General features: G+C 44.9%; 1 protein-coding gene across 1 annotated transcript in view; it reads left to right on the top strand.

Moving 5' to 3' along the window:
- The first annotated feature begins 4,826 nt into the window (after nucleotides 1–4,826).
- Nucleotides 4,827–25,431, top strand: part of FLT1 (fms related receptor tyrosine kinase 1) — a 138,497-nt gene continuing 117,892 nt past the window's right edge. The window contains exon 1 of the mRNA XM_084639523.1: nucleotides 4,827–5,149. Coding sequence (XP_084495649.1) covers nucleotides 5,083–5,149 — 67 coding nt within the window. The 5' untranslated portion in view covers nucleotides 4,827–5,082. The remainder of the gene's footprint in view (nucleotides 5,150–25,431) is intronic.

Genomic DNA, 25,431 nt, shown 5'->3' with positions numbered 1-25,431 from the left:
CTAGATGCTGTAGTGCCGACAAGGCTTTCTCGGCCCTGTCCTCACTGTGTTTGAAAATAGTGTCGAACTCTGCTACTCTTGAGTGCAGCTTTTGAAATGGGCTTTCAATATGGGGCATGCCCGCTGTTTCAATTACAATTGATAATAATAATGACTGGGTGATTATGTTTGAACTATGCTTTAATGACATGGTTTTCAAACACTACTCCTCTGCAAGGGGGATGATGGAATGGGATGTGAAAAATAATTATAATGACTGGCGCAAGAACAAATGGATATAAACTCTCCATCAACGAGTTTAGGCTTGAAATTAGACAAAAGTTTCTAACCATCAGAGGAGGGAAATTCTGGAACAGCCTTCCAAGGGAAGTAATGGGGGCAAATAACATGACTTGATTTAAGACTGAGCTCAGTAAGTGCATGGAGGGGCTGGTATGATGAGATTGCCTATAATGACATATGGCCCATCCACCACTGCTCTTAGCAAATATCTCCAACAGCCAGAGATGGGACACTAGAAGGGGAGGGTTCTGAGTTACGACAGTGAATTGTTTCCTAGGTGTCTGGCTGATGGGTTTTGCCAACATGCTCAGGGACCAACTGATCTCCATATTTGGGGGCAGGAAGGAAGTTTCCTATAGGTCAGATTGGCAGAGACACTGGGAGGGTTTCACCTTCCTCTGCAGCATGGGTCATGGATCACTTGCTGGTTTGAACCAGAGTAAATGGCGGGTTCTCTGTAACTTGAATTCTTTAAATCAAGATTGGAGGACTTCAGTAACTCAGCCAGAGGTTATGGGTCTATTATAGGAGTGGGTGGGGTGAGGTTCTGTGACCTGCGATATGCCATGGCCCCTCAGTCTGGTGGCTAGACAATCAGATTGGCCTTCAGTGAGTACGGGTCATATAACGCCATTGGCCAGGAGGTTTAGTTGCAGGGCAGGTACAGAACTCCCTCAGATAGTACCAACTTTTATATGCTCTCTCCACCTGTGTGAACACCTTGTTTCTCTCTCAACCCTTCCCATATATAATTGCTTAGTTTCCTTTTTTAGTGTGCCCACTGGTAGAGGATTGTCATCTTTGGGGAAGGTGCTTTGCCATATCTCTCTGTGTTATTGCTCATACTGAAATGACCCCTGGTTTTAGATCTCAACCACCACTGGAATCAGGAAGGAATTTCCTGCTAGAATATTCCCACCCTAATTTGGTTTTATGGAAGTTTGTGTTTTGCCTCAAGTGGGTTTCCCCTCTCTTAAAGGTCCAGGGGAGTTTCACACACATATATTCATGTCTCAGCATATTTATTGGGGTCGGGGTATGATACCGTCTTTGCTAATAACGTATTTTCCAAGGGGGAAGCTATATCAAGTGATCTTCCCCGCCCAGCGGGCTTGTGTTGAGAGCTTTAAACTACTCACATCTCCTGGGTAAGATCACTCTGTTTACAGTGGATGGTGTTTGACATTTGCATGAAAACCCAATATACCATGTATGACCATCGCTGGAGCATGAGTAGCAAGTCCCTAGGTTGAGCATATCAATGGCAATAGCTCGGATGGAGCAGTGTAATGGATTGTAGGGCGGTCCAAGTCACCAGTGCACATTAGTCCAGGGCAAGTCTCGCAAAGACTTTTTGCTGTGGGTAAGTTTAATTTGTTATCAGTCAACACTTCTGGCAATTGGACCCTACATCACACATCTATCTCTGACTCTGCTCTACCCCAACATGAATGCCAATGCCTACACAAGGCTCACCTTTTCACAAGCACCAAGCATTTATGAGCTGAGTACTGAAAGAGCAGGTCCAATTCTGTGTTTAGCTGAGATTTCACTAACATGGTAATGGTTTGGGGGAGAGCTGGGAATAATTTTTACGAAGAACTGACTTGGAAGAAGTTGGAATTAATTCAGCAGCCAAATAGATTCTCTTCTTCTTCTCTTCTGTTAGGTCAGCATTAATACTGAACACCCTGCAGCATACTCTCCTCGGAAAGGCCCCAATGCCCTATGCAGGAATATTTAGATTACTCACTGGAGGAGTGGCTACAGTGCATGGCTTGCTCATCTTCTGTGCTTATCTTCTACATCGCATGCTCTGTATAATACTAGAGAATTAGTGTTCTTGGGTCCTGGCAAAACAATTGTACATACTGTTTAACCAGAATGGCTGGGTAGAAGCCAACTTACTCCATAGCAAGAACTAGGGCATGCACAGTAGTTGGTACTATTGCATTGTCAGCCGTGTGAGCAGTAAACACAGCCGTGGGTTAAAACTGCAGGGGGACCAAGAGCAGTAACACCCACTTTTTGGGAGCTGTGGTGCCATGAAGTTGATGAGTCTCTGCAATTTCAAAAACAAGTAGGTCAGCTGCTAGAGGCATTTCCTACCCCTCACCAGAGGTCTGTAAAATTACAGACAAAGCAACTAGTCCCAATCAGCCCTTCAGCAGAGATGTTTGTCTCTGTTACATTTTAAAGATGTTTTAGTCTGAGTTGTTAAATTTGGCAGGTTTCCTTTCTAGCATTTGGTAATATATTTTTTTTAAACCAAATGTTAGAAAATAAATTTCCCACATTTCATTGCCAAAGGGACTGTGACAGGCCTTAAAACATATGAGGACAAAAATGTCTATCCGTATGCCAGGTTCTGGTGCAAAATAATCACACTCAGGGCAGTACACCTCTCCCCCTGCTTGCCAAACCCTCCACCAGCAGGTGTGTACATCTATTTGGTACTGACTCTTCTGTAGATCTGGGGTTGCTTATTTAATATCTATATACCAGTAACACCCACCCACAATCATTAAGATCAGGGCCTAAATAAATAGACAAGGGCAGTCTGTAGACCTGGCAATCTAAATAGACAAGATAGGGAAATAGCACAACATAAAATCAAACAAAATCTTGTAGGTAGTTCCCAGACCACCCTGCTCCTCTACCCACACAATATCCAAGTACCTGGGCCAATGTACTCTGATTTGCCTTCCTTCCACCCAACCCAACCCATGCCATGCAAGTGTTTGTTTAGTATTTAATCCTTCCTGTTGTATTTTATCCCCATGCATTTTGCTTTATTTCAATGTCTGTTGTCTAGTTCTTCTCTGCATCTCCCTCTCAGGGTCATTTCAATCCTTCATCAGCATCCACTCCCCCCCCCCCCTTTTCTGGCTTCCACTGACCACTTGAGAGCAGATATCATGGGCTCTGAAAGTGCATTCTTCATGCCCTGCTTCTGCTCTTCCTCTCTGTCTGATCCTGAGGTCCCCTGGGGGAGGAAGCTGGTATGTCCTGCCTATGTTGTCTGGTGTTGGGAGGCCTCAAGGTGCTTGGTGTCCCAATGTCAGAGTTCTCCTGATGGGTCTCCTGCTGCTGTCCTTCCCTCTCTGTCCTGGGGAGCAGGGATCTCATGCGTCATCCTCTGGGAGAAAAAGCAGCCGGGCCCTTCTTACATGGTCTGTGGGGATGAGAGTGGAGGCTTCTGTATATAGACGTTTTATTTCTGGTCACAGTATTGAAGATACAGGATCAAGTCCTTAGATAGGTCACAGTCAAATTCCCCAGAGTTCACACAAACACTCTGATCTACTATTTTTAAACTTGAACGTTAAACTACTCCTTTAAAAGCAGGCGTCTTCCCTTTTTCCTGCACGGGATGGTCTTGGGGGGCTCAGGCAGCTGGGGTCTATCCCTGGCGCTGTCACAAATTCCCCGTGACCTTTGGCCAAGGTGCCTGGGTGCCTCCATTTCCCCACCTGTGACATGGGGGATATTAGCACCTATCTGCCCCACAGAGGGCGACGGGGGACTTACGCCCGGCACTCATGCCAGTGAGAGGACCACGGCAATCGGCACCCCGCAGGCAGGCAGGCAGGCAGGTAGGCAGGCACTGTGGCTGTCCCCGCGCCAGCAAAGGCGCTGCACAAGCTCCTCGAAGCATCCGAAGGAGTGTGGGCAGGTTCCCCGGAGCATCTCCCGGCTGAGCAGTCCCGAGCTCGGCCCTGAGCGGCTTTCAGCGCCGTGGGGCGACCGGGGAGGGGAAGCTGAAGCCAGCCCGCCGCCGTTGGTGTGCGGTGGGATCTGAAGCCGCTCCCCGGAGGTGAAAGTCCTCTCTGCGCTCAGCGACCGACCCAGCCCGCGGTACTTTACCTGGGAGACGTGCAGGGCAGCACGGTGCCGGCCGGCGGAAAGGTCCCGCGGCAAGCATGGCACGCGATCCGCCTGGAGGGCACCCGGACGCTCGCGGCTCCGGGGACGCGCTGGCAGCGAGAGCCGGGCCGGGCGGTCCCCAGCGCGGCTGGGCTGGAGCGGAGCCGGGCCCCTCAGGCGGCGGTGGAGAGGCGCTGCCCTGCCCGACTGAGGCTGCTGCGGGGTGGGGTAGGGGGGTGATAACAGACAGAGGCAGAGAGCGAGGCAGATGGACAAGGACACACGTGTGGCCAAGCCCGGCTTGCGCCTGGCTCCGGCCGGGAGCGCAGCCGCCCTTGGCTGGAGGAGCGGAGCGGGGGTCTCCGTGTGGGGGGACCGGAGAGCGATCGGAGTGACAGGGGGCGGCATGGGTGGGGGGCCGCGGAGGCGAGTTGAGCGGGGGCCCGAGAAGCCGGGAAGTGGGCACTGACTCCCAGCCGGAGCCCTGCCTGGCGCGCTCGGGAGCCGGAGTCACTCCTGCGCCGGCAGCGGGGCACGGCAGGGGGCCGGGGGGCTCCAGGCTATGTAGGGGAGGGGGGACCCGGTGACGCAGGGAGAGGAGGGCGTGATCCGCTGGGAGGATGTGGAGGTTATAAATCAGCCGGGCGGCAGGCAGCTCCCTGTGAAGGGATGTCCACGGGAGGTTAAGCGCGCAGCTGGACGCGCCTTGCGGAGCGGAGCGGAGCGCAGCGTTGTCCCGGGGCTAGGCGGCTGCTGGATAGTGATCTCTCTCCGGGACCAGCTGCCCCGCTAGCTTCGCCACCGCGGGCAAGGCGAGCCCGGCCAGGCTGCCGGAGGATCAGCCCCTTTGCTGGGTGTCCCTGAGCCGCGTCCTCTCTCCGAGCAGGCTCGGGCGGAGCTCTCCTACCCTGCGCGCACCTCCCGGGCAGGACCATGGGCAGCCGGGCGCTCGCAGGTGCCATGCTGTGCGGGCTGCTGGCACCCGCTCTCCTCCTCGCAGGTAAGTGGCCCGTTCCCCTGCGGGGTGGGGGTGGCGGGGTGGCGGGGGGCGGCCGAAGCTAAGTGGTCCAGGACTCAGGAGGCAGCCGGCTGCGCTTGGCTCTGCGCCCCAGAGAGACACCCTCCCAATCCCGTGCCCCTGCCTGGGGGAGTGTGACCCTCCCCGCTCCCTGGCAGCGCAGGGGGCCGGAGCTGGGGTCCCAGCCGCACGCCATTTCTCCTCACCCCCATGGTGCCCAGTCTGGACCCCGCTTCCCACCCTGCAGGAGGCTGCTTTGCTGCGCACACCTGCTTACCCCGGGACGCTTTCCGGGTGCCCAAACGGGGCTCTGTCCCTATTGCTGTGCAAGCAGGTTCCCGTAACGCCCGTCGGAGCTGTCCCGTGTCTGACTCTCACGGGCAGAAAAGAAATCTCGGGGAGAGGCTGGATCCTATCGATCTGTGGCCTCAAGCCCCCAGTTTGTAGCATCAAAACAGAGAGCAAGGCTAGCGGCTCCCGCCTCGCCAAAAATCCGGACCCCGACGAATCCCGGGCAGCGAACGCAGCAGAAGCCCGGTTCCAGCACTGGGCTCCCGCAGGATCTTGTACAATTTAAACAGACAACCGCTGTAGCCGCACGTCCCTGGAGAAATCTGGACTCTGATCCATCCTGGCCCAACAGCGAGGGAAAAAAGACACATTTAGTGCCCTGACCCTGCCCACTGTAATCCTAGTTCCGCAAAATTCCAGTTTTAACAGAGGGGAAAAAATGTAGCAACTATTAGCGAACTCGAAAATCCAGACCCTATAGCAGAGGAGAGCAGCAGCCCCGCAAAAAGATGTATCCGGTACCTAGATACTGGTGGGGGTTTTAAATCTCAAAGCCTTAAATTCTACCAGAAAAGAAGAGCACCAGCTCCAATCCCACTGCAAAGATCCAGATCCTGATATATCCTTGGTAAATAACACCGCCAGGACATAGATCCACCATCAAAGCAGAGCTCTGGACATAGATTTACCTGATGTAAAAGAGTATCTGTATAGAGAGTAAAACTTTGCGGATCTAGGTGAAAAAAATGGGCCATATCATGCTGGCTCCCGGTCCATGTTTGGATTTTACAAGTGCTTTGTGTGCCGAGTTGTATCAGGGACCAGATTTTTTAGCAAGGACTGGAAGCAGCTACACTTGGTTTCCATTTTTCCAACAGAATGTAGAGATCTGTGGTCAAAATTCCCTGGATTCGGTAAAACCCAGATTGCTCTTGCACCGGGATGTGTTGGAGCCTGGATTTTTTCTGGTCATATAGGAAAAGCAATATGTATTGTCTATTTTGATGGTACAATTTGGGGGACCCCAAAACAGTAGGACCAACAGGGCGAAGTGCTAATTAGCTGGGATGCACCGGAGTATGGATTTTCGCAGTGGCATGCTTGCTTTTTCTGGCGCTGGAACAGAGCTTTCCAGATGAGAGGTAAAGTCATCTGGAGGTTCACGGGAGTTGGACCAGGCACAGGGAGGTCTTGAGTTCGAGTGAGAGAAAATACTAAAATGCATATGGAACCTAGGGCCAAACACAGACTTGTTGTAACTTAACCTGTTGCATTATTTGTTATAAATTAGTTGAATGGAGGAGTTATAAAACCATTGAAGTGTTACATTTTATTGCAAACTATTCTACTTTATGGTTTCAATCAACTAAATCCAGACTAAATAGATGATGACCAATACATTTATAAAGGCTGAGTTAATTTCCTAAAACCATGGCAGTAATGCAAATAGTTTGTGTAAATGAGTAAAACAACCCTGAAATATTTTGTTCTTGCATTGAAACTTAGTTCAGATTTTGACTTGAAAGCATTGAGAATACAGAGCTGTCTGCATATCTACAATTAGAGACAGTAGGTCAAATCCTGCCAAGTGATTTTCAGTTGGGATGGGTAGCTGGTGGTTGGGCATGGGTACTGTGGCAGACTATATGATTTGGTCATCATCAATCCTGCAAAATCTCCTATTCTGTCACTTGCTATGTAGTAGATCTCCCAGAAGGGGTGACCATGCTCCTTTGAAGTCCATAGCAAAACTCTTGATGATTTTAATTTTGAGCAGGATCAGATCCTGAATACTAAAGGGGTGAGGAATGGGGTATTGGGAAATTACATGTTAAAGTAAAAGCATTGATTCTCCATAGACTCCTACTCCCATCCCCTGTAGTCAATCTGGGAAGGAAATCATTTTCCCATCCCATGTCAATTTTTGAGAAACAAAACATTTCCCCATTCTGCATTGTGAGGAAATGGAGACCTTTCAAACAGTCTCATGAAAAACCCCATGAGTGAGGAAACCCCCTTAGAATAGCTAATAGCCCAGTGGTCAGGGCACTCATGTGGCAAGTGGAAGACTTACAAGTTCAAGTCCCTGCTCTGCCTGATTAAGACCACGGTTTCTTAAACGTGGCTCTCCCATATCCCAAGTGCCCTGATCACCAGACTATTGACTGGTCTAGGGTGAGGTTTTTACCAAATGGTAAAAATTAAACTTTTGATGCCATATTAGGGCCTGATCCTGCAGTCCTTGCACACTTATGACTCCCATTTCAAGCAATGGGGGTTTGGCGTGTGGAAGGACTACAGGAGGCTAACTAAAGAGCTAGATTCTGCAGTCCTCTTCTCTTGACCTCACTGGAGGATTATGTCCTAGTCAGGGCTAAAGGATTGGGCCCAAGCCCCTTATCCATATGTGAGGCTAGTTATAGAAGAACCAGAGACCATGTACATTCAGAGAGGCTTCAGACAGAGAGATCAGCTAATATGTATTTTCATTTTTAAATGACAGCACAGAGCGAAAGCCAAAGCCTCCTTGGATCTGCACCCTTGTCCTACTGAAGTCAGTTGTACCAGCAATGGGACTAGGACTGAGCACGACGATAGAATGAGAAATAGGAGACTAGAGAGCTTCAGTTGCTAGTCACTTTACACATTAACTTTTGTCATCATTAGTACTGCAGTGGCAGCTAGGGTCAGGCCCCAGTGAACTAGATGTTCTAAAATCATGGTTCCTGCCTGGAAGAGCCTACAGTATAACTCAAAACAAGATGTGACAAGTGTATCAACCAAACAATAGGAGGTAAGGAAGGAAGAGATAATGATAATAAGATCATGTGGTTATGTAAGATAGTGATAATGCCTGACCTGATGTTTCCAAATCATATGATTTAAAAAAATGTAATAAACAATGTCAATGATCCCTGAGTCTTCCCCCCCATGCAATCTTTAGTTGGCTGATCTCCTGGAGGCATCACAGCAGAGTTATATCTTGAGAAGGAATTTTAAGGCGGAGAGGTTAGTGGCCTTATGCTCCCAAAGGCATTTCCTGTGGCCGGGCAGTGTGTAAGAAGTAGTGGGAGCATATGTTGGAGAAGAGGACAAAGGGTCATACAAGGCTGGCATAGCTGGTGGGGCAAAAGGCAACAGGACAAGGACTGTCTTGTGATCCTGCCATTCACAAAGTGTGTAGAGTCTGATTCACCATCCTGGTCCTGTCAGTGGAATGATGTGAGCTTCCTGGTAGCAGAAAGTTTGCCTAGCATGGAAACAAGGGGTGCAGTGTCACAAGCCACTCTTAACCCCTTCTCCATCAGCAGGCCTGGAGCAGCAATGCAAATCCAGAGATCTTGCTGGGAAGGGGCATTGTTAGGACATGCAGGAGACATGGTAATTCAGGGCCTGTCCCGGGAAGCCTTCACAGGTGGGATGGCTATGGAGCTCGGGCTTGAGTTTCAAGTTGTGTATTCTTTTAGGATGATCATTGTGGCACCATGTGTTTGACCCAGATATGAATTCCCCCTCAGGTGCTGGGGCCTTCCTAGCCACAGGGGGCTGCACTTTGCACTTATATGTGCCTGCAGGGGTTGATCAGTTCCACTGTCTTATTAGGACTGGGAGCAATAAAAGAACCCAAAAGCTGGACATCCAACATCCCTTGAATTTCAATGACTGTTGGGCACCTGACTCCCTCCTTGAAAAATTCCAGCGTACATTTACATAAGGCTGGAGGATTAGAAACTGGTGTGGAACAGAAGCATCTATTCTTCCATTTATATGTAGAATTTAAGCCTCTAACTTTTTAACCACACTAATGGGATTCACCAGCACTAATGGGAATTACCCCATGGTATTTTGGCAAGGTGCTCTGTACAGTATAGCTCTTTTGAGCCAAATTCTGCTCTCACGTATGCTGGTGTAAATCTGGAGTAAGTCCATTGAACTCAGCTGAGCTGCTCCAGATTTGCACTAGTGTCGATGAAAATCAGCATTTATAGTATAGTATAGTATAGTATAGTATAGTATAGTATAGTATAGTATAGTGTATAATAAAGATGACTTTCACACCCACAAACATTCAATACATTTACCATTTTTAATTGGTGATGTGAGATGAGATTTTTTGTTTTTTAAGCTCAAAATGCTCATGAACAAGTGTGACCTTTGCTTTGTCAGACTTTTCAAAGACCAGAACTAGGGTCTTTGCAGCGGGCGTGGCTAACCGTTTGGGCCGTGTGTTAGGACAGAAGGCAATGCCTGCTGCTTTCCAGAATGATTGCTGACTCCTCACACTTCTGTGCAGTTTGGAAATTGCAAGCGGTTGCAGTATCAGACTGGTGGTTTTCGTGTCAGGCTGAGATAGTGATAGTGAAAGGAAATGAAAGGGAGAGGGGGTGATTGAGGAAGGACTTGAAAGGCAGGGGTAAGGCTCAGCATTGCAGAACTGTCTCATGGGCTGTGGGTGGAATTCTACTGAGGAAATTGTTCCTTTGAGTCTGCTAGAGATAGGCGTTGAGACTTCCTGATGCAACCCAGAAGGGAGCAGGAAGCAGGGATTGCTGCAAGAGTGGGGGATGCTTTCCCATCAAGAGAGGGATGTCTGGCAATCACAGTCAACTGTTGGACCATTTCTCTGTGGCTATGCACCAAGAGTTCCTTTACAAACACACTTTATCTTTACTTTGCCCTTTTTTGACCATCTGTGTAATATTTCTACACTACAAAGCCCCAAGCCAAAGCTATGTATCAGTATTTGGGGGAGGGGGAATGGCTGCTTGTGTGAGCATATCTGAGAATCCCTTCCATTTGACCATTTAAAGTAATTTACAAACACTTTACTCATCAACCTAAGAAATTACCTTCCTCAGCATTTAACAACCAGGAATGGGCTGCCTTTTCCATTTACTGTGTGTGAACTGTTCATTCTGATAGGTTGTATGCATCCGATGAAGTGAGCTGTAGCTCCCGAAAGCTTATGCTCAAATAAATTGGTTAGTCTCTAAGGTGCCACAAGTACTCCTTTTCTTTTTGTTCATTCTGATGCAGCCCTAAAATCTATTACCTTCTCATCTTCAGTTGTTGGTGACAAGGGGCATTCTCGATCTTCTCTTACCAAGATGTAGAAACTCAGTATCATTCCCCCACCCTGGAAAGGAGTATCATGGTGCAAAGCCAGTACATACAGCGAGGGAGAGAGGGCCTAGGGGTATAATTTGTTCATGGCAAGGTGGGAGGAAATATACCAGCCTAATGTAAAGGAAAGCATGATTTTGCCTAATATATTATCAGAAGTAATTCAAGATCATTATAAATCCTTGTGAATCTATTACTTTTGTCCGTTCTGTTTCTCAGAACGTTGTCTGCTTTGTGTTTATGAAGAAACACACCTGACATCCCAGTTAATAATTCTTCAAAGTAATCTGCCACTACTTCCTGCCTTTTTTTTTTTTAATAACATACCCTCATAGCAGGTGTGCTCACGTGTAATGACAGTGATAATGATTTACAGTTGTATCGTGATTTTCCTCCAGAAGGATCCCAGCATGCTTTTGGAATATGGGACCACTCTTGCAAACAGTTTTTCATACATACACATAATTACTCCTAAGCAGAGTCCCTTGGAATTCAGTTACACAACCACATCATCTTCTCTGCCCGTGGCCCCTGAATGCTATTACTAAATTCACCCAAGTGTTACTGCAGCCTGAGACACAGTCATTCTGCCCCTGCTCCTCTCCCCCACCCCCTGTGGAACTTCACTGGAGGGCATCAGCTGACTGGGGAGGACATTAGCTGGTTGGGAAGGTCCTGACACCACCTCCCCATTGGCTCCATTAGACAGAAAGTGAGGGAGGAGGGCACAGGGCCTCTCAGACACTGTAGAGGTACAGGATCTCTGAACAGATCTCTCTGTTCTTTTGACAGATCCCCTGAGAGCCCTGCTTTCCTAGGCCAGAACGATCAGCTCCACTCCCTGGGGGTGAGTGTGGGGAAACTTCATGAGAAGAATTTCACATCATTCTCCCCCAACCCGCTTCCTGTGTGATTTCCCATGGAATGGAAGGATCCAAGTCTTTTATTTCCACTCTTAACTGAATGAATGAGTCTCCCATGGAAATGACTCAGACAAAATTCTGAATTTCTTTGGAATAGTGTTAACATAGGAATTGCCACACTGGATCAGACCAGAGATCCATCTAGCCCGGTATCCTGTCACCCACAGTGTCCAGTGTAAGAGCCTTCAGAGAAGGTGCAAGAAACCCTGCAGTAGGCAGTTATGGAATAACCTTTCCCCAGGGAAAGTTTCCTTGAGGAAGGTTGTTTGTGGTAGAATCCAAAACAATTTTGTTAATTAGAGTATTAAAAAGCTGTAGACTCAAGGGCCAAAGGAGCCAACGTAAACTTGATGCCTGTTTAAGTTAGGTGCCGTCAGCCTTTATAGCGAGTGTGTATAAAATAACGACTGTCTTTTACCATATTATGTTATATAACTTTTCCTGCTTTTGTCCTGATATTCAAAATTTGGGGTAAAAAATCCAGCTGTCCTTGTCTGATGTGATGCTGTAGTATAAAATTATAATCTGTGTATATTTTTTCCCTTTTAAATTGGGGTATATTCATAAAACAGTGCAATCTCATACTCCCTAGCTCCTTTCTGTAGATGGATCTTGCCCTGTGGTTATATGGGGGGGAATGGAATGAACCACCACGATGGAACTGGTTTCAGAGTGGTAGCCGTGTTAGTCTGTATCAGCAAAAACAATGAGGAGTCCTTGTGGCACTTTAGAGACTAACACATTTATTTGGGCATAAACATGGGCTATAACCCACTTCATCAGATGCTTCCTTTTCCTTCAATACAGGTTTCCTTGTAAGATAGCATGAACCGGGCCATTAATCAGGTCATATTTATGGCAGCTCTAATAGCCAAATGTCATTTGATTTGCTGAGAGGGAGTTAAATGACTGCAATTAATTTAGCACTATTGTCCTTTTAGCTGGTTAATAGTTTGAGGTCCTAATCTACTGACAAATCACACAGTGGATCAAAGCAAGATGAGGTTAGTGGTCTGTTTCAGACAGCTGCTTAAAGCTGGTCTTGCCCTACCACACCTGCCAGAAGGGAGGAAGTCTCTAACAAAAAAGGGGGAAAGCCTTCAGCACTAGGCTGCCCTGATCGAGGAAGCTTGGGTATGAGACAGAGGACCTAGGAGGTGGGCTGAGCTGTCCTGAGCTAAGTACTCTAAGAACAGCCAAACTTCAGGAGGAGTCTTGGACTGGCCTTTTTTGTCTGATTGCTGATTTATTTATTCACAAAGTCCAAACCAAGAAAGCGGGTAAGTTTGACCCTACACAGGGACAGGGTGTGTGGAGTGTGTCTTAGAGGAAGTGGGAAAGTCCTTTACTCTGAATCTGCTGTTCCTGTTTGACTCTCTAGTTTTAAAAGTTAATTGTTGCATTAGGTTTTTCCTGTGCATGTATCCAGGGCCTTTGAATAATAGGTCTATTTTACAGATTAAAAAAATGAAGATGAAAGTAACATTCTGGTGTTGTATTTTCTCTCTTAAAGTTACAGCATTTTTGGGGGGTGTTATCTGTGGAATATTGAAAATAATAACTCAGAAGCTTTGCGCTCAGGGGAAATGCTGCAACTTTTCTGCTTAGTCACTCAGTTTGCTTCTGTGTCTTGATTAGTAATAAACTGTGAAATAGATGGAATTTGGTAGGCTGAGATGTCAGATGGAGCTAGTGAAAATTAAAAGAGCTTGGCTTGTTTAGCCTACAAAACAAAAGCTGAGAGAGGTTATTGTTGCTCTATATAAATACATCAGGGGGGTGAACACCAGGAAGGGAGAAGAGCTATTTATGGTGAAGAACAACGTCGGTGCAAGGACAGCTAGCCATGATTAAATTTAGGCTAGAAATGAAAAGAAGGTTTTTAACCATCAGAGCAGTGAGGTTCTGGAACAGCCTCTCAATAGAAATAGTGGGGGTCAAACAATGTAACTAGTTTTAAGAAGGAGCTTGATAAATTTACGAACTGGATTAGATGATGGGGTTGCCGGTGACAGAAGGAGACTGGACTCCATATCATCAGGAGATCCCTTCCAGTCTTATGTTCCCAGAGAGTTGTAGGCAGAGTTCTGAGTTTTTAAGATGTCCATACAAAATATTCCCCAAATCCAGTCTGTTATAACTTGTCTTTCTAATGCAAGAGACGCTATAATGAATGTTAGGAAGCTTGCTAGGAAAGGAATTGTGTATTTGTTGTTCAGTTTAGTTGGAGTGGGGAAACTCATCTGTTTGCTCTATGTAGGAATTTTACATGACTCCTTTATAGAAGTTTTGGTCTCACTGTATTTACGCTATAGTAGTACAGTACTTTCCAAATACTTAGCTAATAAGTATCTGAATGGAGAAAGTTTCTGTGAGCACCTAATACCTGGGCTCAGAGCGTTGCACTGCTGGCATCCTTTTTATGGTCTTTACTACTTGTGTGATGATCATAGCTGTCAACGTACTATGGGAAATGGCAGAACTTTGGATGCTGCTAATTGGCATGCATGTTTATTTCATGCACTCACCTGTAACTGTGACTTGATATTATATTTCTAGATACCATCAACAAAGATGTTTACACCTTTAAATAAAGTGGCTGCAGCCTAGATTCTTGTGAGCTTCACTTCGCCACTAGGCCAGGAATATCTTCACTACTGAGGAGGAGTCAGTGTTTGGGATGTACGTGTCTGGGTACATATGAGAATACATACATATACAAGAACATTACTGCTGCAGGCTTGGTAGCGTGTACCACCCAAGTATGCAGCTGAGAGGCTGTCAGAATTGTACTGCCTTCCGTTTTAACTATTAGGTGTTACAAGTTGCTTGTGTAGCAGATGGCAATTTTTATTTTTTCAAAATGCTAAATGCATACATTTTAAACAATAGTGCAGCCACCTCAATCTCAGAACCTCAATCTCAGATCCAGACCTGAGCATGAGGTTTGGTGAAAAGGGTACATCTTCCTCTGCCTGTCAAGATCTCCCACGGGCAGCTAGCTACTCATCTGTATATCTGACTGCCTTTTGACTCCAGGACATGGAGCCAGAGTAGGAGCTAATTACCATACACAGGACTTTTCTGACACCGGGTAGTAAACCCTGAGATTTTCAAAATGTGCTGGCTCAGGTCCTACTGGGAGATTAGCTCATCCACTCTCATAGTCTGATGATTATGCCCTAAAAATAGTTTGATAGTTTAAAGTAGCTCAGACAGAAGTTTTGAGCTTGATGCAAAAATTAGTGGGTGAGATTCTTTGGGCTGTGTTACACAGGTGGTCAGGCTAGATGATCACAATGGTTCCTTCTAGCTTTAAGGTAAGAATCTGTGAATTATCATCCTGATGTGGTGATGCCCATTTTGTATGCAAGTAACTTTTAATGACGTTCTTGAACTTGCAAGTAAAATAGGACACGTGGCGGTTGCAAGCAAGGCATGCATGAGTTATAGAGCAGAGTCAGTGAGAAATAAGGCAGGTCAGCATGAACACACGGTGTGTGTTTCTAATTATTGCTGTTGATATCTTTGCTGAAAACTTATAAACTCTTATTACTGTATATAGTGCTACTGCCATATATAGTTCCATTTAAATTAAAGCTACTATTCCATTATGCTCGTTTATTGAGATGGTCTACTTAAGAGGAAGGATGGTCCAGCCGTTAGGGCAATAAGCTAGGATGTGGGAGACAGGATGCTGTGCCACAAACTTCCTGTGTGACCTTGGGCAAGTCTTTGTGCCTCAGTTCTCCATCTCTAACAAGGGATAATAACACATCCCATCCTTAAAGGAGTGCTATGAGCATAAATACATTAAAGCAGTAGTCCACAAACTTTTCATGGTCATACCTTACCATACTCCATCTGCGCCGCCGGCTCGGAGCTGAGGCTGGGAGCAGGGCCATGGCTGGGGGTGGGGGGCATGGATACGGGTTAGGGGCTGAGGCCACAGATGGGGACGGAACTGTGGCCAGGGCTGAGTGGAGGCCAGAGCTGGGAGCAGAAGCCGGGCTGCGGTCAGGGGCCAAGGCTGGGGGCGAGATTGGAGCTGGAGTGGAGCTTCAGCTGGGACCACTGCCAGGGGCTGGAGCAGAGCTGGGGGTGAAGCAAGGCTGGCTGGTGCTCCCTGCTGCCCCTTATGAGGGCTGGCCTAGGTCCTGCTGCTCCCCTCCCCCCAACATTCATCCACACTCCCCCCAAGGGTCCTTTGGGGACCTCTGCATTAAAGATTGTGAGGCATTCATTATAATAGGTAATGGGGCTACCATGGAAGAAGCTGAGTTAGAGGGTGGTGTTGTGAACTTTTCAGAAAGTCAGAATAACTCAGATTTTTGCACTGTAGCTGTTTGTTAGGTTTCTGCTTTGCCACATGCAGTATGGATAGTAACTGAAAAAATATACTGAGTTAAACCAAAGATAGACGAGGTGAATAGCTTTCTTGCAAATAGAAGGAAATCAGAGCTATAAATGACTCTTCAAAGTGCCCTGCACTTAGGACTGAAGAATCCCATGCACCACTACAGACTAGGGACCGAGTGGCTAGGCAGCAGTTCTGCAGAAAAGAACCTAGGGGTTACAATGGATGAGAAGCTGGATATGAGTCAACAGTGTGCCCTCGTCGCCAAGAAAGCCAATGGCATTTTGGGATGTATAAGTAGGGGCATTGCCAGCAGATCGAGGGATGTGATCGTTCCCCTCTATTCGACATTGGGGAGGCCTCATCTGGAATACTGTGTCCAGTTTTGGGCCCCACACTACAAGAAGGATGTGGAAAAATTGGAAAGCGTCCAGCGGAGGGTAACAGAAATGATTAGGGGACTGGAACACATGACTTATGAGGAGAGGCTGAGGGAACTGGGATTGTTTAGTCTACGGAAGAGAAGAATGAGGGGGGATTTGATAGCTGCTTTCAGCTACCTGAAAGGGGGTTCCAAAGAGGATGGATCTAGACTGTTTTCAGTGGTAGAAGAGGACAGAACAAGGAGTAATGGTCTCAAGTTGCAGTGGAGGAGGTTTAGGTTGGATATTAGGAAAAACTTTTTCACTAGGAGAGTGGTGAAACACTGGAATGCGTTACCTAGGGAGGTGGTGGAATCTTCTTCCTTTGAGATTTTTAAGGTCAGGCTTGACAAAGCCCTGGCTGGGATGATTTAGTTGGGGATTGGTCCTGCTTTGAGCAGGGGGTTGGACTAGATGACCTCCTGAGGTCCCTTCCAACCCTGATATTTTATGATTGATTTTAAGCAAAGGTATCATTTAGCTCAGTAATGGAACCAAAACTATGCACAGACACAAATATTCCAACCAAAAATAAATTGACTTTACTCACTGAACAGCACCAAGTTTCTTTAGAAAAGGTCATAATGTAACAGTACGCCAACAAGAATTCTGTAATAAAGACTTGAGAGCACAAAAGTGTCTTTAAAAAAATAAATTAGAATAGAACAAGTCATGTATACAGAAGAATAGATTGGCCAATATCCATACAATGAGCCAGCAAGTGTAAATCAGTATAGGACCATTGTTTTCAATAGAGGTCCACTGAATGGAGCCACACTTTTGGTTATTTTGGCTACATTCTGCAATTGTTACATGTGTGTTTACCAGTGTGAGTGTTTCCATTCCCTTCAGTGGGCTGACTCGTATGAGGCAGCGAACATACACATAAGTAAGAAATGCACAGTCTAGCCCATATTTTAAATGAAGAATCTTTAAATTATTCAGGCTAAGAAGAATTGTGAATAGTGGGAATTAGAGAGGTGAAAGGCCTTAGGGGACCTTAACCATTCTCCTACCAATGGTAGAGTGTCCTGTACCAATATAAAAATTATGTCTGATGATTGAGTATAAATTTGTTTAAGTTGGGAGGAAAATATAATTGACAATAGAAAGCACTAAGGGCGAGATATGTTTAATGAGCTTTAAAATGCATGCAAATCTGACACTTAGTAAAACAATTAGGCTATGATGGATAACTTTATTGCACACTGATGGCACTTTAAATCCAGAAGCTCTATGTACACCGCAGTTGGCAAAGATAAATGGATCGTTCTCATTAACCTCTTCATTGTGTAGATAAAGAAAGCTTAGGTAATACATTCAGGCTAACTGGTGTGGTGAAGGGATGTTAGTAAAAAACAACATTTAACGAGACAGAAGATTTATTCATTTCATCCCACGTGTTCAGTTACCCATGTGTGTAAGTGGTTGCAGAATTGGGGCATATATGTACTCTGTAGATCAGACACAATATCAGTAACATTTACATATACACATGTATTTTATCTGGGGTGTACAATAATGTGAAATAAGGCTATGTATAAGTCCACAAAATAGTCAGAGTACAAGTTTGTTTACTGAGTGCAAAAAGGGTGCTGTAGTTCCATCATATGTTGAACATACTTCAAGCACTTATTCTTTAGCTTCTTTGCATCTCCAGCTGAAAGCTCTACCTCATATACCAAATACTGCCCAAGCTGGGTTCTGTGCCTTTTCAAACAGTTCTTTGACCCTGTCTTTAGGCAGCGTGGGTAACTTTGGCACAAACACTAGTTTAGGTCACACATTGGTTCAATAATCTGATTGGCTGACTTAAAGGTGTCTGACAAACTTTAAAAAAAGTGAATATGGGGGAGGGGAGAGTCATTCTGTTGTCACATGAAAAGAAGTTACACGCCAATGTAGGTCACTGTAAGGGTAGGTTGCTGATGGTCGCTTAGTGACAGGCATAATGATTAATGAACATGTCCTGTTAAGCCATGACCTTTCCAAAAAGCCAGTGTCAAGTAAAATGCCTGAAGAAGGTACACAGAAGGCGTGATCCCCTTGTAAATATTGACAGTAGGAATTTCTGTGCGATTCTCCTTTTCTTTGTCTTTTCTGGTAAGCTTGTCAAACCCTATTGCATTTGTTCTTTGAATCATTTTTGTATCATTTAAAAAAAATGTAGGAAAGCTAATGACCCATGCAGGGATGGAATGTAAAGAAAAGCTATTTCTCTTCAGACCTGTACCACTTAAGTGGTAACTCTATTATTGTGTGTGTGGACTTTTTAATACAAATAGGATTCTGTATTTCAGGGCTTTGTTGCTGGAAATCTGAAAAATTAAACATGTGTCAAGCCTTATATATTGGGTCTGTAAGGGCAAATATTAAGTTAGGTGCCTAAGTGTTAATGTGGTTAATTACTGGAGTTAAATATTTAAAGTGCACTTGAAGTCAACAGTAAGAATCCAGTTTACTTCAATGGGAGCAGAGTTAGGCCAACACTAGAGCGGTTTTTAAATTCTGCACACACTGATTACAAAACACAGCTGTATCTTTTAGATTAGTTAATGTATGTAGTAGGACAAAACCTGGATACATATCAAATGTATCTGGGATTTCTTTTGATCACAGGTTGGGGTGCTTAGAGAATTTCCTGCATTGAGCTCAGTAACTATGAGGCAGGTTTCCAGGATTATAATGAAGCATGCATTTCCAAGGATTTCTATTTTATAAAAGTTCTGAATGGTGTTTCTTGAGATTCTGTACAGGGACATTTTTGCTTCTGATACCACAGATTAACAGAAAAAAGAGTGCAACATTTGTAACATTTTTGGTCCTTCGCCATTAGCAGAACAAAACAGACAAAAAACAAACCATAACCAGAACACTCCAATGAATGACTAGCTGGTTGACCCTGCGATTAGTGTTCTGGAGCACCCCGTAGATGACCTGAGTTCAGTGGTGGCAATTAGGCCATACCCACTCCATGAGATAGAATCCCCAGAAAACCTCTTAGACTATGTCTACACTGCACTTTCGTCATTAAAACTTGTATTGCTCAGGGGTGTGGGGAAAAAAAACAAAAAACCCACACACCTCCCTGCACAAGTTTTACCAATGAAAAGCACCGGCTCTCCTGCCAACAAAGCTACTGCTCCTCATTGGGGGTGGTTTTATTTTGTCATCAGGACAGCTCTCTCCTGGCGATAAAGAGCGGCTATACTGCGTGCCTTACCATGGCAAGGCCTGAGCGGCACAACTGTGCCGCTGTAAGCTTTGCGGTGTAGACAGCCTCCGATTGTGTCCCGTGGAGGAAAGACTGTCTCCTTTTTGTTTGTACAGTGTCAATGCCAACAAGACTCTAGTGCAACTGGGCCCTGGTCCTGATTGATCTTTGGCAGCTACTGTATTTAATAATAATTTGTTCTTAAAAGTCAAGCTGGTGGTACGTATTGTCATGGGCACCCATATTTTCCAATCACTGGTCTGACTTCTGCCTTATGTACAAATAAAACAAATAATTTTCCTTGCTGCCTGAATCTTAGAATCCTCATGAATAGAGGAATGCGCATAATCATCAAATACATGGTCATTGGAATATTCAAATTGTTTAGCTTGAGAGCATTGACAAAAGTTAAGCCAAAGTGTCTAATTTTTCTTCTCAACAGCTGCCTGACCACTACTGGCTAGTTGCAACCCTTCTTGGATTTTTATTATAAAGCAAATTTAATCAGATTCTCAATATTTACATCTAGCATTAGTGATTCAGATTTGAAAATCAGTCAGATCTTAAGTGTCTACAAGAGTTTATCCAGTACATCATTAGTGCACTTGTTAGCAGAGCCAAAAAATCAGTTTTTAGAAAGACGATAAAAAAAACCACTGTAAATTTCCTATCAGAGTTGCCAAATCATAAATCACTTCTTTATAGATTTGTGGCCCTTTCTTCTTGTGACAGGTTTGGTCACAGATCCCCTTGGGACTGTCACCTGATGTGCTGAAACTACCTCTGAGCCCATTTTCCACTGCCAGCTTGGGACTCCAGAACCCTGCCTTGTTGAGCCAGACATACTAGTCTGCTGCAACACGGACCCAGGTCTGGTCCACGCCCCCAGAGCTGCAGACTTTAACCAAAAACTGCTCAGCAAGTCACTTGTCTCCAGCACCCAGCTCCCAGTGGGATGCAAACTCCAAATAAATCCATTTTACTCTGTATAAAGCTTATACAGGGTAAACACAGATTGTCTGTCCTCTATATCACTGATAGAAAGATATGCACAGCTGTTTGCTCTCCCAGGTATTAATCACTTACTCTGGGTTTATTAATAAACAAAAAAGTGATTTTATTAAGTATAAAAAGTAGGATTTAAGTGGTTTCAAAGTAATAATGGACAGAACAAAGTACGTTACCATGCAAAATAAAAACAACACGCAAGTCTAAGCCTAATACATTTAAGAAACTGAATACAGGTAAATCTCACCCTCAGAGATGTTCCAATAAGCTTCTTTCACAGGCTAGATTCCTTCCTAGTCTGGGCCCAATCTTTTCCCCTGGTACAGTCCTTGTTCCAGCTCAGGTGGTAATTAGGGGATTTCTGTTCCACCCTCTTCTATGGCTTTGGCACAAGGCGGGAATCTTTTGTCTCTCTGGGTCTCCATCCCTCCTTCTAAATGGAAAAGCACCAGGTTTAAGATGGATTCCAGTACCAGGTGACATGGTCACAAATTCTGCTAGACCCCAAACCTCCATTCTTTCCGGCTTGACTCACAGGAACACTTACAATTAAACAGAGCCATTTACAACCAATTGTTCTAGTTAATGGGAGCCATCAAGATTCCAAGCCACCATTAAAGGCCCACACTTTGCATAATTACAATAGGACCTCACAGTAATACTTCATATTTCTAGCTTCAGATACAAGAATGATACATTCATACAAATAGGATGAACACACTCAGTAGATTATAAGCTTTGTAATGATACTTTACAAGAGACTTTTTGCATAAAGCATATTCCAGTTACATTATATTTACATTCATAAGCATATTTCCATAACCACATGGAGTGAAGCGTCACTTAACAGTCCATTTAGAAACAGACTGAATTTTATTTCCAATGAACAATGTGGTTGTCGATGAGCCACAAAAGACTTTATGACTCATGTACAAGTTTCTGATAATGCTTGTGGTCCTGTTTCAGGAAAGCACTTTTGTTCAGGGAGCCACTTAAGCATGGGCTTAAATTCCCTTTAAATGACTTGGATTTATGCACATACTGAACTTTAAGCATAAGCTTAGATGCTTTCCTCAATTGGGCCTTGAATGAGAAAAATGTAATGTAACCACATTAACTTCAATCACCAAGTGTCTTCTGTCTGCATACCCCAGCAGACACATTTATTTACTCACTTTTTACATGTAAAAATAGTAATTGAAATAATCTAGGAAACAGCTGCAGGATCTTTTCTTACCTGGTCTCTAGTGAATAAACATCTGCTTTTGGTATGTAAACGTGGTTGAAAATACCCCAAAAAGGTAGAGAGAAAATTAAGACAAAGACCTGCCTTGAGAGCTTACTCATTATACTGGGGGTCAGATTCAATGTAGCTACGCTGATTTTACACCAGCTGCAGATCTGGCCTATGATAATATTTTGACAAGTTCAGATTAATTTTTACATACAAAACAAATTTAACAAATAAGACAGTGATCTGAAGATAACTAGAATGTAGGGACAGCAGCCCTTCCTCCAATGAATGAATTAAATTTAATCAAGGCAACTGAATAATTCAGAAGTTATATTCAAGAGACTAATATATAGGAGAACATTTTCTTGCAGGAACTGATTCTGCATTCCTTAAGATGGAAAAAAAGTGTCCCATTGAAATGAAGAGGGATTTTGCATTTGTTGGGACTGATTATGCATTCGTCCTATAGGCCAAATCCCTCATGTCAATACTCAGTGAACTTCAGCTCATGTCTTTAGGGTGTCTGTTCTAAAGTCCATTGTAATCAGTGGAACTATTCCCATTGGTTTCAATGGGCTTTGGCTAAGTGTTCTGCCTCAGGGTCAAATCCTGATGTCACTACTCAGCTGTGTGCTTTTCAATATCACAGGTTTTGCAGTGTGCTGAAGAAGTGTTATAGAAATAGAACAGAAATACATAGGGAATATTTTAAAGAGAGATTTCTTTTGAAGAGTCTACTTGCAATTTTCCAGTGCCTCAGTAAATACAAATGATTAAAGATAGTGTAACAGGGTCAGCACCTACCTCTCACAGTATCCCCTTTTCTCTCTGGCCAATAAAACTGCAATCACAGTCTTTTCTTGGGGGGGGGGCACCCACCTCTTGTGGATGGCCCCTTTTCTCTTGGTTAGAGATGAGCCTGCTTTTGGTTTTAGTTCTTATATTGGGGTGGCACCCACCTCTTGCGAGAACCCACCTGGCTGATGGATCTCTTGGCAGGTCTTCAGTGACTCAGCCCTTCAGCCAAGTCAAAAACAGTCTGTCTGTGAGATAAAAGCAACACAAACTCCTTTTGGGGTACAAGTTCAACAGTGGCCTCTCTCAGTGCCCTTTGTAATGTCTCTCTGTCTGTCCCTGCTCTAGAATAGAACAGTGACGCAGGGCTCCTTCCCTGGAGCCAATGTCTTCACCCTCTCAGGCCCTTTCTGGCCCCAGCTCTTTAGCTGGGCCACTACAGTTCAGTTCCCATTCTGGGGTACCTCAAAGTCCAGTCATTTTCCCAGTGGCTGGTGGGGCCCACCCTCTACTCTGGGTCCCAGTGCAGGGACCCTTTAGGTAGCAGCCTTCCACCATGTCCCTTTAAATAAACTGCATTGTTTAATTCCGTGGGCAACTTCCCCAGGGCTCCCACACATTCTTCACCTTTACCTCGAGGCCTTGTCCTTGTGGAGTCCTAGCAGCCAGACTGGAGCACATCTACTCTCCCCTAGTTCTAGCAAGGAACTAAACCCACTCTGGTCCAGCAGCTCTTCTTATACTGACCTGCCTGGACCTGACTGGCAGCTTCCCACACAGCCACTCTAGGCAGCTTTGAGGACCCCTCTACTGCTCTTTTCTGGGGCAGGGTGTCTCAAAACCACAAGACATCCAGCAGGGGGCCTCAGGGCCTAGTCCACCCTGTTGCAGATAGATGGTGTTTTTAAGGCAGAGCCCCAGAGGTTCAGCATAGACAAGAACATCAGTATAATGCTTAGTTGCAATAGGAAAAGAGGCAATATAAATTGGTTGTGGCCAGACTTTTAAGGATGCTATGGAAATAAAAAGTAGGAAATGCTATGCATTCTAAACCTCTCACTTTAGAATGTGCAGAATGCAGGTTAAGCCACCTTTTTGCTAAGACTTTACATGTTGCAATTGCAGAATACCGTACAGTGCAGCTGAGAGATGGGTTCAGTTGTAATGACTGTAAAGGGAATTCTTTTGTGAGGCTGCTGAGCACAGAAAGATCTTGTGGTTCTTTCTGGCTTTCTAGTTCCCAGACTGACTAATCGCTCTCTTGTGTCCCACACATGGTCACCCTCAAGTTCTAGCCTGGACTAAGCAACCATGAAAGGGTTTGATGACTTCACCACAGCATAAGCATTTAATATGTCATGTCAAATACAAGTTGAATTCAGTCTTCAGCCTATAAGGATTGTTTGGACTTTTGTAAATACTGGGTTTTTTATTTCCCAGAATGGGTTGCCAGGCATTTGATGTTTGACACGTGTCAATGTTATGATGGGCTAGAATTTATCTTTTATAACAATTCTGCTGATGAGGAGAACACAATAAAAACTGACGTATCACTTGTTACCAGACCATTGCTGTGCTGATTTGTCAAAACTGTCTATTTAAAACAATAGTCTTCAGGCAAATTCTTTGATTTGGAGGGAAAGAAGTGACATTGGTTTTTAAAAAGTCAGCTTTCTTATGAAAGACTAATTTCCACATTTCAGCCCACCATTGTTCAAAGAAATTGCAGAGACCCAGTATAGATTTTTTAAAAAGATATCTGTGCAGGAAACTGCCATGTAATCTCTTTGTAGACAGCCAGTCAACCTCATGTAGTACTGTATTTTATTAATTTAACTTTATATAATTTTGCATATTGTGATAGCTTATGAGATACATATAGAAGTGATTCTATGGATGCATATGACTTATTTGTCAGCATTTTTACCTCACACCTTGGTCACAAGTACTTTATGGTCTACAGCAGGGCTCAAACTGGACCTTCTGTGTCCGCACCCAGCGTCAAAGGAGAACCTCTGTTAACTGTAGTAGTATTTGTATTCTCTGCTGGCCAACTACCAGACATACAAATAGCAGCAAATGAGCAGGTCTGACGTTCCATCTGGTAGAGAGGGCAGTAGTGCAGATACACACAGACATACTCATCAGCACATTAATCTCGTTCGCTTGAGGATCCCAAGGGACACAGTGCCCATACAAAACTATTGCAATTCACTGCACCTGGGGGTGTGAAGGAAAGCAACAAGGAAACACAAGCTTGTACAGAACACAGTGTCTCACGTCTCCAGCAGGAAAGACTGCTCAGAACACTTCACTTCGGTGCTGTGTGCCCACAGCTGGCTCCCCGTTCACTTCCATTGCCAATTAAAAGGCTTTATCTTGCTTACTGAGACTCTTGGTGGCTCACAGCCCAGCTACATTGTTTCTCCACTCACAGCCTACCAAGTCATCTCCCCTTCTCTGGACAATGCAGTGAACAGTGCCCAGGGTTAAGACCTCCAAAGTAGGAGATAGATTGTGGTGGCAGGCCCTCAGCTCAGCTTGAGAACTGTCCCTATTCAGAACATGATACAAGATGTGTGTCTTCTCGCAAAAGCCTTCCAGACAAGAAATTCACATGCACACACCACTTAACAAGCAGAAGCTGCTGAACCTGGGAATGGCACAAAGTCCACCATGGAAATGGATCTCTATGCTATTTGGTGCCTAGACACAACTGTGATAGGCCCCCTCAAATGATCTAAAATAGACAGATTAAACTCTTACTCCCTCATATTTCAGTGCATAATGGACAATATAATTGTCCATATAATGCTGTCCCCTTCATATATTGGCTATAAACTACTTTCCTTTTCTCTTCAAATCAAACTACTCTTGGATCCTTTCAGGTTTACAG

The sequence above is a fragment of the Lepidochelys olivacea genome (genome assembly GCF_965140295.1).
Source record: "Lepidochelys olivacea isolate rLepOli2 genome assembly, chromosome: 1".
Classification (NCBI taxonomy): Eukaryota; Metazoa; Chordata; order Testudines; family Cheloniidae; genus Lepidochelys; species Lepidochelys olivacea.
This window is presented reverse-complemented; position numbering and strand designations above follow the sequence as displayed.